Source organism: Lithobates pipiens, unplaced genomic scaffold (assembly GCF_037356315.1).
Source record: "Lithobates pipiens isolate NorthernLeopardFrog02 unplaced genomic scaffold, aLitPip1_a1.2 Scaffold_3, whole genome shotgun sequence".
NCBI lineage: Eukaryota > Metazoa > Chordata > Amphibia > Anura > Ranidae > Lithobates > Lithobates pipiens.
This window is the reverse complement of record NW_027507790.1, coordinates 96,252,302-96,273,691: the sequence shown is the minus strand read 5'-3', so window position 1 is coordinate 96,273,691 and position 21,390 is coordinate 96,252,302. Positions and strand designations below refer to the sequence as shown.

The window sequence follows — 21,390 nt, the reverse complement described above, 5'->3', positions numbered from 1 at the left end:
CGTCACTTGCCTGCCCCCTCCCCTTTCATGACCTGCCGGGCTGCGTGCTCCGATAAGGGTCTGGTATGGATTTTAGGGGGTACCCCATGAAATTTTTTTTTCATTTTGGCGAGGGTTCCCCTTCAAGATCCTCAGCGCACAAGCCACACCATGATCATCATGATCCGATTTCTGGTGCGACTTCTATTCAAATGAATGGGCTCTCATAGGGAACCATTGCTTTTGACATGTCAAAACATTTTTTACAGCTCTAATGCTGGTCCTCAGAATGTGCTGGCCCTGGGGTTTTTTTGCAGCTTGAAAATGCCTATGCCACTTACAGCTCCTATAAGCCTGTGTGTGCATGAGGCCATAGAATGATATGGAGCAGCATTTTTAAGCTGCAAAAAAAAAAAAAAGTCTGTCGCCGCTAAAAGCAGCTGTAAAAACTCCCTGTGTGCATGAGGCCTTACGTATGAAGAAATTTAAATATTTTGCTCCAATTGGAGATTTTATTTTTAAGTATTTAAAACATTTGAAAAGTGTTGCTTTTATAAATAAAGGGTTGGTATTTGTGTGTCTTTATCTTTAAATTTGCACAGTAAAATCATACCATATTGAGTTTGCGCTGACAGGGAGAGCCAATCGGTGGCTCTCCCTGTTGGGGGGGGGGGGGTCTGTGCTGATAATCAGCACATTGATTATCAGCACAGCCCCATCAGATATGCCACCACAGCTGCCAAAAAGGTGCCCATCATCTGCCAGTCAGGGCCCCATCAGAAACGGAGGTCGTGCCCATATCCATGCCAATCAGTGCCCATATCAGTGCCAGTCAAATAAATGTGGTAGTAACTGTAAGCGCAATACAAAAGATGCATACAATAATTGGACAATTATAGCTGACTGAGTATTAAGTCCATGGTACTCAAACTGGCAGTCTAATGGTTAAAATGTTATCTGGCAGTTCAGGGGTTTAAAACAAAGTATAATGGCTGATCAGAAAGGCGGCTGCTTTCCTAAGAGAGCTGGCTCTGTAGTAAGCAAGAGAAGGGTAAAAAGGGAAGCGCCCCCTGTCCAGGGGGCGCTTCCCTTTTTACCCATCTCAGTGCCAATCAGTGCCCACCACAGTGCCAATCATTGCCCAGCAGTAACACCTGTCAGTACCTCATCATCAGTGCTGCCCATCAGTGCCATCAGTACCGCCTATCAGTGCCACCTGTCAATGTCCATCACAGCCACCTGTCAGTGCCCATCAGTGCCACATGTCAGTGCTCATCAGTACCACCTGCCAGTGCTGCATATAAGTGCCGCCTATTGGTGCCCATCAATTCTACATATCAGTGCCACCTTATCAGTGCCAACTCATCAGTGCCCATCAGTGACGACTCATCAGTGCCCGTCATTGAAGGAGAAAACAAAATTTCATAAGCGAAACAGAGAAAAAAAAATTCTTTTCACATTTTTTTTAGTTTGTTTAGCAAAAAATAAGAACCCCAGAGGTGATCAAATACCACCAAAAGAAAGCTCTATTTGTGGGAAGAAAATGATAAAAATTTAGTTTTGGTGAAAATTGTGGTGGGCATGAAGGGGGTAAAGTGGCCAGTATTGAAGTGGTCACATCTCAACGGTAAAATGCAATATCATAGTATGACACATCTACATTGTAAACGTATTGGTCCAATTGGAGATTTTAACCCATTAGAAGTAATGCAGACATGTCAGTGTGTAGCCAGTGGGTTAATATTTGGGGCTCTGTATCTTTAAATTTGCACAGTAAAATCAAAGCATATTGCAAATGTTATAGCGGGCGATGTATGTGTGACGGCTCTGTGTAATCATTATTTTCTATATTAAATTGTGTCATATCTAGTTTTTTCTGCGTTGAATATCCAACCAAAACAAGCTGGCTGATGTGACAAGCAGTGATTTGGAAGCTTGTGATGACTGGAGGGGTAGGTGTGCGCTCTGTAGACGGAGGAGGGCACTTCCCTTACCTGGGCACACAGGGAGGGGCGTGGCTGTGTGTGGAGAAAGCCGGAAGGACTGTCACATCCATAGAGTGCGGCCGGCGTGGGACCGGGAGCCGCTCTACCCCCCTCCGCCCTCCTCTCCATGGCCCAGGCCCCGCCGGTCTCCGCCTGCATGGGAAGCCCTCTCCAGTGAAGTCGCCCGATCTGCCCTTTGGTTGGATAAGACACGGCGATGGGGCCCCGGGGACTGGTTCCGCTGCTGGTCGCCTCTGCAATAGTGTGGAGTGCCTGTGAAGGTGAGGAAGTCCCCGATCCCTTCCACCTGATCTGATGGAAACTGGATCTGCTGCCTGACACTGACAGCTCCCCACCCCCCCATGTCCGGAAGTGTGGAGGCTGGGGCACCATGTGTCCTGTCACCCCGATCATAGGAGGGACACATGGACTTCTTGGTGACCCCACACCACTATAGATCATAGGGCCCACATCACAAAACTCAGCACTATATTTAGTAAATCTGCTTATCCTTACTGTGATACTATGCCACCCTGCTGCGCTTGGGTTGGCTTTAGGAATAAATTGGCATCCGCAAACAGATCGCACATCCAGTGCGTTTTAAACGCAGCGCAACAAATACGCGTTGCACTCTGGTGTAAACAAGCCCTTAAAAGTGTTAGCTGGAGATTTAAAGTGATAATTACATAGTAGATGAGGCTGAAAAAAGACACAAGTCCATCAAGTGTGATTATATGTCACCATACCGCCCAACCTTGGGAATGAGGGACACCTACTAACAAATGTATGTAGGCATCTGCCACACCCCCTTAAAGGAGAATTAACCAATAAAAAGTTAATTAAATCCACAAGGACTTTTTTTCCCCACTACTATTCCTTTATAATGGCTTTTAAAATGTACAAATGCAGCAATTAAGAAATTGGATGAATGGTTTAGCACTGGGAAACACTTTTTGAAAGATAAAAAGTCAATTTTATACACAACTATATGGATCAGACTAAAATGAGGGACAAATTAGGAGGAAAGGGACAGAGGGACAGTCCCTCCAAATAAGGGACAGTCCCTCCAAATAAGGGACAGTCCCTCCAAATCAGGGACAGTTGGGAGATATGTTTCAGTATTACATTGTATATCCCTGTATGTTGCGGTCATTCAGGTGCTTATCTAATAGTTTCTTTAAACTATCAATGCCTCTTGCTGAGACCACCGCCTGTGGAAGGGAATTCCACATCCTTGCTGCTCTTACCGTAAAGAACCCTCTATGTAGTTTAAGCTTAAACCTCTTTTCTTCTAATTTTAATGAGTGGCCATGTGTCTTGTTAAACTCCCTTCCGTGGAAAAGTTGTATCCCTATTGTGAGATCACCAGTATGGTATTTCTATATTGAAATCATATCCCCTCTCAAGCTTCTCTTCTCCAGAGAGAATAAGTTCAGTGCACACAACCTTTCCTCATAACTAATATCCTCCAGACCCTTTATTAGCTTTGTTGCCCTTCTTTGTACTCGCTCCATTTCCAGGACATACTTCCTGAGGACTGGTGCCCAGAACTGGACAGCATACTCCAGGTCCAGCTGGACCAGAGTCTTGTAGAGCAGGAGAATTATAGTTTTATCTCTGGAGTTAATCCCTTTTTAATGCATGCCAATATTCTGATAGTAAAGACTTGTTTTGTTTTTGTTTTTTCTATAAAAATAACAAACGTGTCATACTTAACTGCCCTGTGCAGTGGATTTGCACAGAACAGCCCCGATCCTCCTCTTCTCGGGTCCCTCACCACCTCTTCTGGCCCCTCCCGCCGCGTGACCCATACAGCGATTAGACACGGAGCCACAGCTCGGCCCCGCCCCTCTCTTTCCCCATTGGCTCACTGACTTTGACAGCAGTGGGAGCCACTCACTACCTATGTACTTTTTTTACACAGGGGTTGATTTACTAAAATCAGAGATTGCAAAATCTGGTGCAGCTCTGCAATCAGCTTCTAACTTCAGCGTGTTCAATTAAGCTTTGACAAAAAGAAAAAACAAACTGGAAGGTGATTTGTTTCTATGCAAAACTGCACCATATTTTGTACTTTCCAATTTTAGTAACTCAACCCCATAGTCATAGGAGAAAGGCTATATACCCATAGGAGAAGAATGTAAACCAAGATCAAAAAAATCTGCGAGTAAGGCTCCATTGCTGCCAATCCATTAATATAAGAGTTGCATGACAATTTGCACCCCATTCTTTCCAATGGCACACATTTAAATCGGTGCAACTTTGGCTTCAGACATTTTTCTTCTGCAGCCAGTAAACTCTCCATCATGTTATTCTATGTGTCCATGCACACATAGGCTGTTATCAGCGTTTTTGCACAGGGGCGCTTTCTGGCTTGAAAACCCCCGCAGAACTAGTGGGTTTAAAGAGTTGTTTTTCAGCTAACTCTGATAAAAGCTTAAAAACATAGAAAAAATGCGGCTAACCGCCATTTATCAGCATTTTTGAGCCATAAGCTTTTGTGGTAGTATAATTTTCCTAAAAAACGCTATTGTAAAAATGCTGAAAAACCCATTCTACAGCTAAAGCTACGGGTATTTTTTATAACATCCAATGTGCATGAGGCCTTAAAGGCGAGTGACTTTGAAAAGATGCCTACGCTACATTGGTGCAACTTTTGATGCGACTTAGATCCACTGAGTGTAAAGTTGCATCAAAGTCACACTGGAAATGGTGCGACTTTGGAGATGAGTTCATGTGAATGGAGCCTAAAAGGAAAAAAAAAAGAAAAGAAATACAAAATAAAAATAATAACAATAAAATGGCTATATCAGGAATTGTTGTGGGTTGTTGTCAAGGTGAATGCCAGAATCAGGATATAATTATATATAATATATTATATATATTTATATTATTTAAAAGAAAAAAATAAATGTCAAGGTTTTAGATAGGAAAAACAAAATGTGCACTATTGTTCCCTGGTCCTGCTACAGGTACAAACAACAAATGATGTACACATATATGGTATTGTCGCAAATAGTGGGTCATGGCAAGAAATATAAAAATACATTTTAAAACGTATTTTGTTTTACTATTTTGTGCCATTTTTTTACATTCACCATATTTAAAACAAGGAATCATTCCCCTGGATACACTAAGTAGTTGTGAAGATATATACTAACACATGCCACAGTTGCAAAACTTCATTGAAGCATTAAAGCGGTTGCATACCGCTGGACGTTTTTTCTTTTTCTTTTTTTTTTTTTCCTTCTTCCTGCAAGGTAAAGTCATAATGTGCTAGTATGCATTTCATTACATGAAACTTAGCTTAAAACAAAGCTCTTCCAGCGCCACAATGTCAGTGCTGCAGCCCCTCCCATCTTCACTCTTTGTGCTTCTGGGTTCGCGGGCTGCGGCTCTGTGAGTGGCCGGAACCGCGATGACATCATCCCCATGCGTGCACAGGGCTCGGAAGGAACGGCACCGGTCGCCATTCCTTCACACCGTATGCCCCAGTGATGTCACTGGCTGCATGTAATGTAAATGATGCTTGTTTAGGAGATATTTACACTACCTATAAGTGAGTATTATTATTGGCTTACCTATAGGTACAAGTCAGCAGAGGAAGTTTACTTCCTCTTTAAGGCCTGTTTTGCCTTCAGGCATTAAGGGGTTAAAGTAAATAGAATGAAGCCCCTTAGTTTTGTATGATCAATAAACAATCTATTAATTATTAATTTCCTTCTATAATACAAGTAATAGTGGTGAACAGCAGTGGTAGCAGATCTTTTATTACATAGATAAAATGTTACATTCTTATCTGTCTACAGTTGTTGTGTCAATATGACTTGTTATTCTTTGAAATGGCTGTTACTGTACAATATACTGGTAGAGTTGGTTTTTCTACAAGTTTAAGGTTTGTTGTCGTCTGGGTTGTGAAAGGAGCTCCTCTGATAGTGTGCAGTACTGGGAATACCGAGGCCTAACGGCAGAGCAGGAAAGAGCTCATCCATCATGGCTGGAAACCAGATCCTTGGAATCTAACGCCTCGTACACACAATCGGATTTTCGGCCGGGAATTGTGTGATGACAGACTGTTTACCTAAAATCCGACCATTTGTACGCTCCATCAGACAATTGTTGTACAACTTTCGGTCAGCAAATGTTGGATAGCAGGCTAGTAACATTTTTGGCGGACAATGGTCTGTTGTCAGATTTTGCTATCGTGTGTACACAAGTCTGTCACACAAAAGTACAGAGTACAAACACGCATGCTCGGAAGTAAGGATGAGCAAGAAGTGGTCGGTCTTGTAAACTAGCATTCGTAATGGAGAATTAACATTTGTGATGTGGCAGAGTTTGAAATATCGAAATGCAGCGCACATTTTCTTCTTCTTTAATAGGATAATAATGAAGCTGCTTTACTGGTGGAGTTATTGCAAACTTATTTGAAAATTTGTTTGTTTTCTAGTGATATTAAGAATAATATTATTATGCTTGTATTTTTTTTATTTTTATTTTTTGGTCAAGTTACCACAACACCATTATCCCGTAGTTTTTAAGATCAAAGATACAACTATGTTGGTGTCCCTTGCTAATTTTACATTGTATTTTTGAAACTGTACTAGCCTACTCCCAAACTGTCTTTTGAAGTAAAACACATAGCCAAGTATTATTCTACACAATTTTTTTTTATTGTGCATTAAAAAACGAAAACAAAAAAAAAATAGACATGCTATCTGCCAATAGAACTTAACCAAAAAGTGCATTCTATGCATCCAAAAATATAGGGGGGCTTCCTGTCCCACTTCCTCCTTCCGTCCAGGGACCGCCAAGGCGACTCCTCCTTTTGCCTTAGGCGGCCCCTCCCTCTAAGCCATCTCCTGGGACACGTGACAGGACACGTGCGCCGGCCGTGAAGCCGAAAGCTGTCACGGCCGGGTGCCCAGAGTGGCAATGGAGGTTCCGGCGGAGAGGGGGGGGAGGAGCGACGCTCCATTTGACCGCATCGCTGGACCGTGCAACAGGTAAGAGTCTGTTTATTAAAAGTCAGCAGCTACACTTTTTGTAGCTGCTGACTTTTAATAAACATAAGAAGCCTGGAATTCCGCTTTAATATAGGGGGTCAACAATGCCAAGAGTTGGTGAGAGCAGGGGTCCGTCATCCACAGTTAATTCAGAAAATCATCCAGATTATTCTCCTGGAGCTCCCGCATCAAAGGCACATGACATAATTGATCACGATTAAGCAACCAATTTTTGGTCCAAGAAATCATCCTGCTCCTGTTCCTGGACTTAGGTCAAAGCAAAAGCTCCAAGGCCAATGATAGTATGTTCTCTCCTCTGATTCCTCAACATGGCTGGTGAACGAACTTGAAAAGAACGAATCAACACTCACCAAAATTCTACTAACATGAAATTAGGAAAAGGAGCCCAAAGGGTGGCATCTGACAATTGAACTTCCTCTTTATCGGCTCGTAGCACGTCACTACGTTCGTGTTTGTTGGCCGACAATTGTGTGCCATTAGTATGCAAGACAAAATCCAGGCACATGCCCTTCGGACAAAAGTCTGACGCTCTGTCGTCCAACAATCCGATCGTGTGTACGAGGCTTTAGGCTAGGTTCACACATGTCCAGCTGCGGTTTGCAGTCTGGAGTCCAGTGCGGTTTTATTCACCGGTTCAGGTTTGATTCAAGTGCAATTGTTTTTTACCTAAACCGGACCCAAAATTGCACAGGACTCTTTTTCAAAAACAGACTACGGCCACCCCAGGACATGGGTGAGCCAGCTCCATTAAAAAAACAGTCTAGTTCACACGTTATGTGAATCGGATGTGGTTAAAAATGCATCTGATTCGCAAAACAAGTAAAATCTGCTGTTGTCTGCGATACTGCAGCAGTGAGGCATCTGTGGCACAGTCACCAGCTCTGTTCTTGCCTACGTTGGGGTCTCTATTCCTTTTGGAAATGTAATAAACCAAGGAACAAGGGGTGAAACACACATCTAATTGTCCCCACAGATGTAAAGAGCTATGGCTGGCTATACAATAGGTGAAAAATCTTACAAAAATCTGTTGTTTGGACTGTTCATTTGTTTTTCCATCCTGTTAATAGGCAGAAATAGAAAATCGGTTTTAACTTTTCAGAGCTGTAAAAATCGAAGGAACAGGTTGGAAAATTCTGCTGAATGCGAACAATAAATTGGAAGATTAAAGCGGTTGCAAACTTCAGTCATGTAATCTGAACAAATGTGGTGTCTCTCTCCAAAACTTGCATGCCTCATACACGCGATCGGACTTTCCGCCAACAAAACCGTGGAATTTTGTCCAAAGGGTGTTGGCTCAAACTTGTCTTGCATACACACGGTCACATAAATGTTGGCCAACAATTCCGAACGTAGTGGCGTACTACTTTCAGCTCTTTAGCACCACCCTTTGGGCTCCTTCTGCTAATTTCATGTTAGTATAAGTTTGGTGAGTGTTGATTTGCGCTTTTAATTTCCTGCTTTTGAGTTTCTTTCTGAACTGCCGTTCCTCAACCGGACATGTTGTGGAATCGGAGGAGATAACATGTTATTTATTTTCTCCTTGGAGTTATTGCTTTGACTTTTTTTTTTTGGGTTGAATAATGAATAATTTCTATATATTTGGATGCATAGAATGCACTTTTTGGTTATTTTACTTCAAATGACAGTTTGGGAGTTGGCAGTTACATTTTAAAAAATACAATATAAAATTGACAAGGGACACCAACATAGTTGTATCTTTGATCTTAAAAACTACGGGATAATGGTGTTGTGGTGACCTGCACAAATAAAAAACAAACAAAAACATAATAATAATAATATTCTTGATATCACTAGAAAAAAAAACCTTTGAAAATTAGTTTGCAATAACTCCATCAGTATCACCAGCAAAGCAGCTTCATTATTATCCCATTAAACAAAAAGAGAATTGCGCGCTCCATTTGGAGATTTCATAATTTGCCACGTCACGAATGTTAATTCTCCATTACGAATGCCGGTCTACAGAACCAACTGCTTCTGCTTCCGAGCATGCTTGTTTGTACTTTGGACTTTTGTACACACGATCGGAAAATTCGACAATGCACATTTGTTGGCGGAAAATTTGAAGACATGCTAGCCTACGTTTGTTGGTAGAAAGTCCGACAACAATTGTCCAATGGAGCGTAAACACGGTCAGATTTTCCGCCAACAGCCTGTCATCCAACATTTCCCGTCGGAAAGTCTGATCGTGTGTACGGGGCTTAAATGTTGTTTCTGTTTGGTGCTCCGTTCCTCTTTTATCAGCATGAGTCACTTCTGAGCAATTTCCCCAACACATGAGATACATTTGTGATGGGGGAGGAGAGCTCAGCACACAGCTTGTCTATTCACAACACAGCTCTGTATGTTCCTTCATTCCTGTGCTGTGTGTGGAGGGGGGCGTGTCCCTTTCCTCCAATCAGCTCTCACACAGTGTATAAAAGCGGTAATGCAGCTCTTCACCCCTCCTCTCTGCTCTTGAAGAAGAAGGATTTGATCACAATTCTACACTTTTGAAAGGATGCAGATAAGAGAAGACTGCAGAAAAACAAGTAAAACTTATGTAGGATGATTTATTTAATCTCTGCCTATCACCTGAGGCTATTCACTTCACTGGGTATGAGAAGGTTTACAACCAAAGAAAGAGGAGCTGCAGTCTGCTCAGATACTTTGTAATAAAAACATCTTTGCCATTCTGAAGCTTCCCTCCAACCACTTTACATATTATTTGAAATATACTGTGATTCTGTACTTGCCAAATATGCTGCAGAAATCTCCCGCCACTGAGTCTGGCTGCAACCATTTTACCTGTTGGCAGCTGAAGCTGCTGCCTGTTCACTTCCTGGATTTACACAGACACACAAAGGCACACCTCCAGCTCTGCAGCTCTCATTGGCCTTCTTATGACTCACCCCCTACCTTCCTGGCAAACTCTCTGGAGTGAGAGAGAGCTGTGCATGATGTCATGCCAAGGCTTTTTACCAGATAAGAAACAGGAAGTGGGCTGTATAAGGTATTTACTGGCAAAATAAAAATATTTTACTATCCAAAGTTAAAACAACAAGGACAGAAGATTTAATAGATGGAAAGTTAAAAAAAATGACTGAAGTTCCGCTTTAAATAAAAAATTGAACTGTTTGCACTGTGCATATGTGACAAAATGGAGGGAAAACTGATTCACTTATGTCTATTGAACGATTTATTGATCGAAATGTGGTCATTACATGATGGCACTATTGTTTGCTCTCACGGCTGAGTTTTTGTTATTTGAAAACAAGTTCAAACAATTTTTCATATAATGAATGCACATGCAGAGATATGACTATCGAAGACCCCTTTTTCATGCAGGTGACAGAGGGGGTGGTGAAAGCAGGTGGTCGAGCCTGAGTTTTACTGCTCGATTCCCTGAAATTCACTGGTATAAGCAATCATATGTGTATATAATATATAAAATATATATATTATAATTCTGATCACTTCCCATTCTCATTTATCGCATATATTCCTGTAATCTCTGTACCTTACTATACTTTGCTCTCTTGCAGCTTCGCTAACTCCAGTCATTGGTGAGATTGGTGAACAAATCCTTCTACCCTGCACTGCTGTGAAAGACAATGTAAAAAATGTGGCCTGGTTTTTGGAGAATTCTACACAGGAATTACTAAACTGTGACAAAAATAGTTCATCAGATTTCAGGTTCCTGAGGGACAACGGGAGTTCTCTTGTAATAACTAAACTGAGTCTGGAAGATGGAGGGAACTATGGCTGCAGAGACTGTTCACAGACCGCAGAATCTAAGCCCCATATACAGCTAATTGTCACAAGTAAGTATGCTACATAAATAAAGTCATAAGAAATCATCAGGTTCTCTAAGCACATTCAGCAGCTGTTTTTATCACTAAGGACTTGTTTAAACCTGCAGGCGTGGGTGGTAAAAACAAGCCATTGAGCCGCTATTTTTCTTGTCCGTGACCATCTCCCCTTAAGTGCTGCCCTCTTCACTTCAACAGGTTGCATTTGGCAGTGGTACTGCCCACTGAGTGCGACAGGGTAGATATTTCGGCCTCTCCTCACACACAATATCTACCCTATCATATTCAGTGGGCAGTACCACTGCCAAATGTGACCTGTTGATGTGAAGAGGGCGACACCACAACTGCCAGCAAATCACACTGTTGCAGCACTGTGATGCGACTTTTACAAGGTTACAAAAAAAAGTGCCCCCTCACCACCGGTCAAACATCTCAGAAAAGGGATATGCGGCAGATCAGTTTTCTTAGGCCTCTTGCACACTGCAGCTTGAAAATGCTCAGTACAGCTTATTTTTTTACTGAGCTAAAATACAGCCATTCATTGTAATGTACACAGGCATGTAAAGAGGCGTTGTGTATTCTTTAGTAAAATAATTGAAAAATCTGCATTTTTCGGTCAGTAATTTACACCTCATGCGCGCAAATGCACACAGGTTTGTGCATTGTCAATCCAGGAACAAGGTTCCGCACATGCGTGAAAATACATTTAAAAAACAAGTCTAAAAAAAAGTAGATGCTCAAACAGGAGTATTGTGTGGAAGAGACCTTAGGATCAGCAAGGACTGCTGCTAATGTACACATAGCCTTATGCCCCATACACACTATTAGATTTTCTTCAGATTTTTGTCTTCAGATTTACCAAAACCATGTAGTGCAAGGGCCTGCCTGATTGCACACAAATTGAAACGCTTAAGGTTGGACCTCATATTATATGGTTTGGTAAATCTGAAGACAAAAATCTGCAGAAAATCGAATAGTATGTATGGGACTTTACTGAGTATGCAACTTTCATTATTTTTTTAACTTTTGTGTGTGTTCCAGTATAAGCTGGATCTATGACTGCTGCTCTAGGTTCCGCATGGCTCCATTCTCTTGCAGTGTCCTGATGCCCCTCCTGCATGCAGGAAGTAGAGTTGTGTGTCCATACACTGTGTGCATCAATAGAAACACAGAACACCATAGCTTAGGATGGCAGGGCACTCTCCTGCTCCTCCCCCTCCTCCACCCTCCCTTCTACAAGCTAACAGACTGGTTTGGACTGCACTGTCTACTATTAACTCTTTCTGTGAAGACCAGAACTTCAGGGAAGCAGCACTGTGTGAAAGTGTTGGGGTAAAAATTTTAACAAACAATTTACTGGGGAATGTGATAAGCTAAAAACAAAGCGCGGAGGGTTTAATTCTACATAAAGACCAAGATCTTTTTACTCTGAGGACCTTTGACAATACAGCCAATAGTGAGACTACACAGAAGCACAGGCACAACACTACCTTCACTTCTGAAGAAGCTGTTGCTATGAAGTTGTTTAACATTACAGAGTAAGTCCAGCTGAGTGTGACTAACTACTATCAGATATACCATGACCTGGAATCAAGAACACTAGCAGACTTGGTTGCAGAGTGGTAACCTCATTAGCAGTGGAACTGAATACTTCCATTTTAATTTCCATGGTACCTGCAGGCACCACACTCATTAAAGTTGTCCATGCATGGAGCATCTTTTGGCCTGATGTCCCTCAATTGAAAAATTGAAGGAGCCTGGTGAAAAATTGTATCCAATCAGATGGTGGTGGGTGACAGCTGGTGGGGCTAATGATGTCAGCTGCCTTAATAAAGCACTCAAGATTATTACTTTCCTTCTGCCAGGGTGTCCATTGTGTTATAATAATGTGAGAGATTTTTCAATAATTTTAAACAACTAAATGTAATCTTGTAGATGTGTTCTTATCACAAGATTACAATTTTTGCTTAAAGGGTTAGTTTTGTAGAGACTGTTTCCTATCTATTGTGGACATTTCTGTTGGGTCCATTATGGTGTCTCATCTTCCATGATGGATTTTAAAAACTGTAATTTGGATAATGCAGCAGAAGATTCTGGTACATGCAGTGGTAGTTGGGAGCATGCAAAAGTCAGAAATATAACCACCACTCCTGCTTTTGGATTTATGTATATAACAAGATTCAGTCAATCTCGAATGTTAACATTACTAGTAACCCTTGGGAAGCCCTATTACCAGGCCCATCTCAGTTCTCAATAGAAACGTGCTGGTTGGATTTGTGTTCTTAATGGCCTGGCAAATGTTAGCCAAAGCTTTGAGACAATCACCTAACTTGAGATTAAACAGAGACTCCTTGACACCCACACTACATTTCTTAAGATTTAGGATCCGTGAATGAAATGAATGAATGAAATACTTATATAGCGCACAATGCGAACTGAATCGCCTCTAGGCGCTGTGGCGAGCTTTGATCATCTGCTAAAAGAGGAAGGTCTTGAGTTTTTTCCTAAAAGCCAGGTCCGTGGCTGACCTAGAATAATCACTTGAATCTGGACCACTCTCTACTCTCAGGCCCCATTCACACCTGAGATTAGCGTTTTCAGGCAGAAAATCGTGCAGTTTTTCAGCAATTTTGCGGCGTTTTTTTTTTACCACGATTTTGCAGCGTTTTTTTTTTTTTTTAACCACGTTTTGCAGCGATTTTGTGCAGGGCAAAAGGTCACCAATGTAAAAAAGAAAAACGCCTCGATTCGAGCGACAAAAAAGGGTCCAGAACTTTATTGAGTACAAGATGAACGTACAGAAAAAAAGAGTGAACTTTGCTCACATATATAAGCAAAATTAACATTGTAAACAAAAAAATAAAAATAAAAAACAGTACAGAGAAATGTCCGTATAGCATACCATTATCAATAAGAAAGCAGACAAGCACAGGATACTAATGCAGTTGAAGACGATAAATATGGGATCGCAAACAAATCCAGATAAGTAGTAAAGAAGACAGGAAAAATTGTGGGCTTTTCCTATAGATGCTGTGGGGGGGATTTACTAAAACTGGAGAGTGCAAAATCTGGTGCGACTCTGGATAAAAACCAATCAGCTTCCAGGCTTGATTGTCAAAGCTTAAGGCCCCATTCACACTTGTACGACTCCAAAGTTGCGCCGACATTGGATTGCAACTTTGGTGCATCTTTGGCACAACTTGTGATGGGTGCGACTTAGCTATGACTTTGACCATTGATAATGGACAACTGTTGCACAGCATAACATTCAGGTACGGCTTTCATGTAACTTTGGAGGGTTAACATTGCATTCTATGACCCACTAGTTGCATGAAAGTACGACCAAGGTAGTACATGAACTATTTTGAAGTAGCTGCAACTTTGAGGCCCCATACACACTATTAGATTTTTGTCTTCAGATTTACCAAAACCATATACAGGCATACCCCACTTTTAAGTACACAATGGGGTTTATTTACTAAAGCTGTAAAGTGCAAAATCAGTCTCACTCCTGCATAGAAACCAATGAGCTTCTAGGTTTTATTACTAAAGCTTAATTGAACAAGCTGGGGTTAGAAGCTCATATGCAGAAGTGAGCCTGATTTTTTCACTTTTCGGCTTTAGTAAATAAACCCCATTGTGTGCTTAATAGTGGGGTATGCCTGTAATATGAGGTCAAACCTTAAGAGTTTCCATTTGTATGCAGGCAGGCCTTTACACTACATGGTTTTGGTAAATCTGAAGATAAAAATCTGCAGAAAATCAAATAGTGTGTATGAGACCTTAGTCGTGCATATATAAATGGTTATCCTTGGAAAACATCCCAACCAAAACGCCACCTGCTTGGAGTTTGCATGTTCTCCCTGTGCCTGCATGTGTTTTCTTTGTGTACTTCGGTTTCCTCCCACACTCCAAAGACCTGCTGGTAGGTTAATTGGATCCTGTCTAAAAATTGGCCCTATGTATGAATGTGAGCTAGGGACCTTAGACTGTAAGGGTAGGGACTGATGTGAATGTATAATATATATTTAAAGCGCTGTGAAAATTGACAGCTCTATATAAGTACCTGAAATAATAATAAAACATGGGGAATGACTTGTCATGCAACTTTGATGTCCAAAGCTGCACAAGTATGAATAGAGCCTTACTGAACAAGCTAAACATTAGAAGCTAATTGGCTACCATGCACAGTTGCACCAGATTTAGTTTTTTTGCACCAGTATATGTAAATCTCCCCCCTATGTTTTATGAACAAATAAACTACCCAGATCCTGGCCTATATGTCTCATCTAGAAATAGATGTAACAGTTCAGCCAGAAGACACCCATGGGTCCCAAATTTTATGACTTTTCTTGGGTGATCCCCTGCCCTCAGGGATATTGCTGCTTGATCGGGCATTATGGAATCTCTTTGTACCCTTGTCCCTCTTTTTTTTTCTTTTTTTTTTCTCCCCTTCCTTTCCCATGTCCCAATTTTCTCTTATGTGGTTGTTCTCCTTCCCCCCTTCTTTTTCCTCTCTCTGTCTCTCTTAATTTTTCCTCCTTTTCCAGTCTTTAGTGTCTGGTTCATGAGCAAATTCATCAATCCCTTCCCTCGCTTACAGGGGTATTTTATGGTTTTGTCATTGAGAAATCCCCACAGGATTAGTATCTTTACCGTTTCCTACTTTTACAAATAACTTCATATCCTTTTGGAGATTTTAAATTGTCTCTGTATTTGTATTCTGGTACTGATGTTGGGTACTTTTTTATGACACCCTTTGTTTGCTGTACTTAACAACGTAACCCATATCAAAAATAATCAAAAAATCTAAAAATATATGCCATCCTGGCTTTCTTTTTTAGTTTGCTTCAATACTGTGTATGTTTACTGATCTCCCTTTTATTGCCCTAGGTGGCCCTCACAATGTGACTTTTGAGATATCTCCAACCAACGTTTTGCCAAATGGTACACTTTATACATCAGTTGGTTCTAGCTTGAACTTCAGCTGCACCGCGGATTCCATTCCTCAGCCCGAGATAGCTGTGTTTTTCTATGCTCCGGATAACAGTTCAGAGCTGTTTGACAGTAAAAATGGAAGCTCTCATGACTTCGCCATACTCCACATTGGTCGTAATTACCAAGGAAGCTACAGTTGTTCAGCAGAGAATCATGCAAGCCATAAACGTGTCTTCTCTACTCTGCAGCTTCTGGTCTATTGTGAGTATGATACTCTACATTATTCTTACATTTCCTAACATGTTCACAGCATTGACTGGACAGTATATAATGAGTTAAAGTAGATGTAAACCAAGTCACTAAAATCTTTTACGTTATTAACCACTTACAGGCTGGAAGATTTTCCTGCTTAATGACTAGGCCATTTTTTGTGATATGGCACTGCGTCGCTTTTACTGACAGTGGAGCGGTCGTGCGCCACTGTATTGACATCCTATTTTATTTCTTTTTTTCTCAGAAATAGAGCTTTCTTTTGGTGGTATTTGATCACCCCTGCGGTTTTTATTTTTTGCGCTATAGACAAAAAAAGCGACAATTTTGAAGAAAAAAAAACTGTATTTTTTTAAATGTTTTGCTATAATAAATACCCACAAAAATGTTTAAAAAAAAACACATTTCTTCATCAGTTTAGGCCAATATATATTCTTCTACATATTTTTGGTAAAAAAATCACAATAAGCATATATTGATTGGTTTATGCAATATGCAATTATAGCGTGTACAAACTATGGGAAAGATTTATGGTATTTATATGGTTTATTATTTATTTATTTTATTTTTTACTAGTAATGGAGGTGATCTGCGAGATAGAGATAGATATATATTATTATATTTTTTATTTTTTTTGTGGTACTGCGACATTGCAGCAGACAGATCGGACAATTTTGGCACATTTGTGGGACCACTGACATTTATACAGGGATCAGTGCTATAAAAATGCACTGATTACTGTGTAAGTGTCACTGGTAGGGAAAGGTTTAACACTAGGGGGCGATCAAGGGGTTAAATGTTTCCTAGTTAGTGTTTCTTACTGTGGGGAGATGGGACTGACTGGTGGAGGTGACATATCGCTGTTCCTACTTACTAGGAACAAACGATCTGTCTCCTCTCCCCTGACAGAACAGGGATTTGTGTGTTTACACACACAAATCCCTGTTCTGGCTCTGGTGCCCACAAATGTGGGTGCCAGGTGGCAATTGCACCCGCCAGCCACGCGCATCAGGTCCCCTGCCTTGCAACGGGCGTGTGTGCGCACCTCCAGTGGCTCTTAAAGGGAACAACGTACCCATACGTTGTTTTGCGGGAACATGCCACTTTGCTGACTCATATCGGCGTGAGCCGGTCAGCAAGTTATTAATGTCATTTCAACAAAAGTAATTATTCAATTACATTTTTTACATGTATTTAGTTGTTGGAGAGGTGGCCAGGATATTTGGAGTTAATTCAGCTCGTCATTTTTTTTATTTTTTTGTGTATTAAAGTTAAACTTGCCTATAGTGGTAGTCATGCCATATCTGTGTCCACACCTTCATTGCCTTTTTATGAATGATATAAAGCACAGGAAGAAATCCACCTGTTAGGTAATGGAAATAGATTTTATTCCTGCCTTAAGCTGGCCAAACACTAGTAGAATTCCATTCCAAACTTTTGGTTTTAAGAACGTTCCTTCAATCTTCTTCTCATTAGTAGAGTAAATCGACGCTTTGTTTTCTACTGCAGCGATGAGAAAATCTGAAGGCCCAAGTTGCAATTGTTCTTTTTCAAATGAAGGAATCCCTAACAGTGAAGTTGATTTCCTAAAACAGGCGAGTGCAAAATCTGGTGCAGCCATGCATGGCAGCCAATCAGCTTCTAACTTCAACTTGTTCAGTTAAGCTATGACAATAAAACCTGGAAGCTGATTGGTTTCTTTGCAGAGCTGCACCGGATTTTGCACTCTCCAGTTTTAGTAACTCCTCCTGTGTGTATGTGATTTTCATTTTGTAAAGTCCATTCATTCCAAAATCAAATGTTAAAAGCAAATTCAATTTGAAAGTACTTTCGAATGACATTTGTCAAATCATCGAATGTCCTGAGAATTTTTGTTCACATTTTTCTTTCGAAAATCTAGCAGTGTTTGCCAGCTTTAGACCCGCTGGGCTAAAAGTAACTGACACAACCATGGGGATACTATACACAGTACATTTTGTTACAAAAAGAGTGGTTTGTGTGAAAGTACACTGGGATAACATTACAGGCTTCCTTTAGGTACACCTATTTTAGATAAGGCTATTAGCACAGTTCTGCAGTCTGTTCAATGACAAGCATAAGCATTGCTGGTGTGCTAGTGTCTGGTTGTTGTGTTTTAACATAATAAAGTAGAACTATGGGCAATTTTTTTTTTTTTCTCTTTTGGATATAGCAAGGGAGGGTTATAACATCTGTCAGATTTTTTTTCTCTCCATTTTTTGAGATTTCCCTTTACTTCCTGTCTCACAGCCAAACAGGAAGTGAGAAGAAATCCCTGCAAATTTAGGGAATCAGATCACCAGAACTAGTGTCCCCATTGGAAGATTTTCCCTCTATTACTTTTCATAGGGCAACTCAAAATTTTGGTATTTTCCTCTACTTTTACTTTCAAGGATAATGGTAAACAGGACAGATAGTGAGGGTGAATCTCCCTAGAGCCATGTGCACACGGCCCAAATGTCGGTCTGTCCAACAGAAGCCAGCTTTTGTCGGATGAGCATGCTGGAAAACCAGCAGCTGACCGACTTCTGATCAGCCCTCTCAGCCAATGGCGGAGAGAGCTGATGGTAGTGTTATGGTGAGGGCCGTCCCCCTGTCAGAACACAACTTGGTTAATACAGTGCCTCCAACCGGAGCTGACAGTTTTTTTTTTGTTTTTTTGTTTTTTTTTCATTCAGGGGAACAAAACTAATAATGGGTACCAGGCTTAACAGGGACAGAGGCCCTTACACTACATGGTTTTGGTAAATCTGAAGATAAAAATCTGCAGAAAATCGAATAGTGTGTATAGGACCTTAGTCGTGCATATATAAATGGTTATCCTTGGAAAACATCCCAACCACAACACCACCTGCCTGGAATTTGCATGTTCTCCCTGTGCCTGCATGTGTTTTCTTTGGGTACTGCGGTTTCCTCCCACAGTCCAAGTCGCAGCGCAGCTCATGCAGGCGCAGTGCGTGCCTGGTTGTGAAGCCAAAGCCGGGTGCCCACAGTGACATTACCAGCTCCGTAGAGAGGAGTGGGGCTTCATCCCCCCCCCCCCCCCCCGCATCGCTAGACCCTGGGACAGGTAAGTGTCCGAATTATTAAAAGTCAGCAGTTGCAGTATTTGTAGCTGCTGACTTTTTTTTTTATTTCTTTTTTTTAAGTCGGAACTCCGCTTTAAGAGCCGATTTCAGCCCCAGTTAGCCAGTGAGGCCATGCATCATGATAAAGCGACTTGGAAGGTGAGACAATGCAGTTTCAAACTAGATTTACTGGAAAAGTGGAGGTTTGAAAATAGTTTCAGCTGCCTCTATATCTGGTTCTTCTAGTCCTTTTGTAATGTAGTTTTCATTGAATGTAGGCTCTACTTATATATTTGTCATCCTTTTTCTCAGTCTCAATTACTCAGGTTGGTTTATGTGAAAATGATATTTGTTTTATATTACATTTTTTTTTTTTTTTTTGTTCTGTACAGATGCACCAACAGATCCTATACAGTGCAGTGCCAACTACACGGGGATAAACGATAAAGTATCATTACTATGCAGCTGGCCTGGAGGGTATCCGACTCCTATACTGGAATGGGAAAAAGATGGCAAAACCCACTTTAATGACACTTCAGACACGTTGGTGGCTTCATTAAATGGTTCTCAGTTCAGTGCTGGCCAAACACTTACATGTAGAGGAAAACACCAGATAGCAAAAGATGTGAAAGAAGTACATTGTGAAGTTCATTTAAGTAAGTGATTAATAAATATATGAGTAGATTAATTAGTTAATTAATTGGTACTTTTTTAAACAACTATAGTTCTGGGACAGGCTGTGGCTTGTAGAGTGGTTCACATCCTAGGAATGGAATCTGTAAGGATAGAAATTTTGAAGTTGGCATTGGTAACTTGGTTTTTAATGGTGCAAATTCCAGGGATGTCATTCTGGTCTCATTCCTTGAGTGTAGACTTCTCTGGGTGCATGCTTGTTCCAGGTTAGTGGTTTTCTAGATATGAATCAAGGATGAGCATCTTTACAAAAGTCAGCAATGGTACATTGCATAATTTATATCTTAGGTGAAATAAATAAAGTGCGCTGTCTCTTAAAAAAATAAAAAATAAAAAAAAATGTATTAAGCTAACCAAAAGCTCACAAACACAAGTACTAGTGCTCTTTAAAAAAACGCACACAGCTGTTCACTAATAACTTTAAACATGTGATGCAGCACAACATCAATGGATTGACACAATGTGAGCAAACTTAAATAACAATAGTGACATGTATAATAACATAAGTGAATGTACATTCAAAATAATTAAATGAAAAAATCCAAAAAAGAACCATGTAAAAAGGAATCACATCTACAGATTGCTTGAATGTAGCACAGAATCCCATGGTGGCCTGGGTGCCTGTAGTGCGGACCATGCTCGCTAACGTCATGACTGACTCCACCCGATGCGTTTTCCTCTCAGAAGGCTCCAATCTCAGTTGACCCCTTTTGAAGGTAAACGTGCCAGGTAGAGTCAGCTGTGACATCAGCACGCCTGGTCTGCGCTGCAGGCAGCCATGCCACCATGAGATTCTGTGCTAGATTCAAGCAATCTGTAAGTGTGATTCTTTTTTAATAAATATAAGTTGTAAAGGATAATGCACTATTGGTCCTCCTTTCCATTGTAACTCCTACATGTGAGCCGTGAGCCTCTGACTGTCCGGGGTCCATAGAGACGGTGATGCAGACCGATGCCTCTCAGCTGAGAGCTGTACACATGCCCATTGACTTTTGAAGTCTGGTATCTTTTGAGCACGGTGGTGATGCATGCAGAACTTTGAAGGTTTTGGAATAGCATGCTTTCAGCGTTTTACACCATTTGGGACGGTTTGATTAAACAACCTGCAATAGAGTTCTTTTTGGGACTTTTTTTCTGTTTTGGATATTTACATTTTATTATTTTGAATGTACATGTCACTATTGTTGTTTTTGCTCACATTGTGTCAATCTATTGATCTTGTGCTGCATCACATGTTTAAACGATTAGTGAACAGCTTTGCACGTTTTTTAAAGAGCACAAGTACTTGTGTTTTGTGAGCTTTTGGTTAGCTCATTATGTTTTTTTAGAGACAGCGCACTTCCTTTATTTCACCTATTTTTAGCTCCTGGTATTCAGAGATTCCCAGGTGCAGCAGTTTCTGTTAATAATTGGCTAGCGCATTATTTATATATTTTTCCATAATTTACTTGGAAATAGTATTTGCAAAGGGTATGTAAATACTGGCAGTAAGCGCCTATTGAGAGAAAGATTGTAACAGTAAAACTCTTGTGCTGCTGGTGGAATGGAGGAATGTTGAATAACTGGCCTGACGTTTGGAGCATACAGTGTTAAGCTGGCCCTC

At 40.9% G+C, this 21,390-nt stretch overlaps 1 protein-coding gene across 1 annotated transcript in view; it reads left to right on the top strand.

Moving 5' to 3' along the window:
- Positions 1–2,096: 2,096 nt before the first annotated feature.
- VSIG10 (V-set and immunoglobulin domain containing 10) overlaps positions 2,097–21,390 on the top strand; it is a 40,808-nt gene continuing 21,514 nt past the window's right edge. The window contains exons 1-4 of the mRNA XM_077462062.1: positions 2,097–2,245; positions 10,534–10,812; positions 15,694–15,999; positions 19,487–19,750. Coding sequence (XP_077318188.1) covers positions 2,182–2,245; positions 10,534–10,812; positions 15,694–15,999; positions 19,487–19,750 — 913 coding nt within the window. The 5' untranslated portion in view covers positions 2,097–2,181. The remainder of the gene's footprint in view (positions 2,246–10,533; positions 10,813–15,693; positions 16,000–19,486; positions 19,751–21,390) is intronic.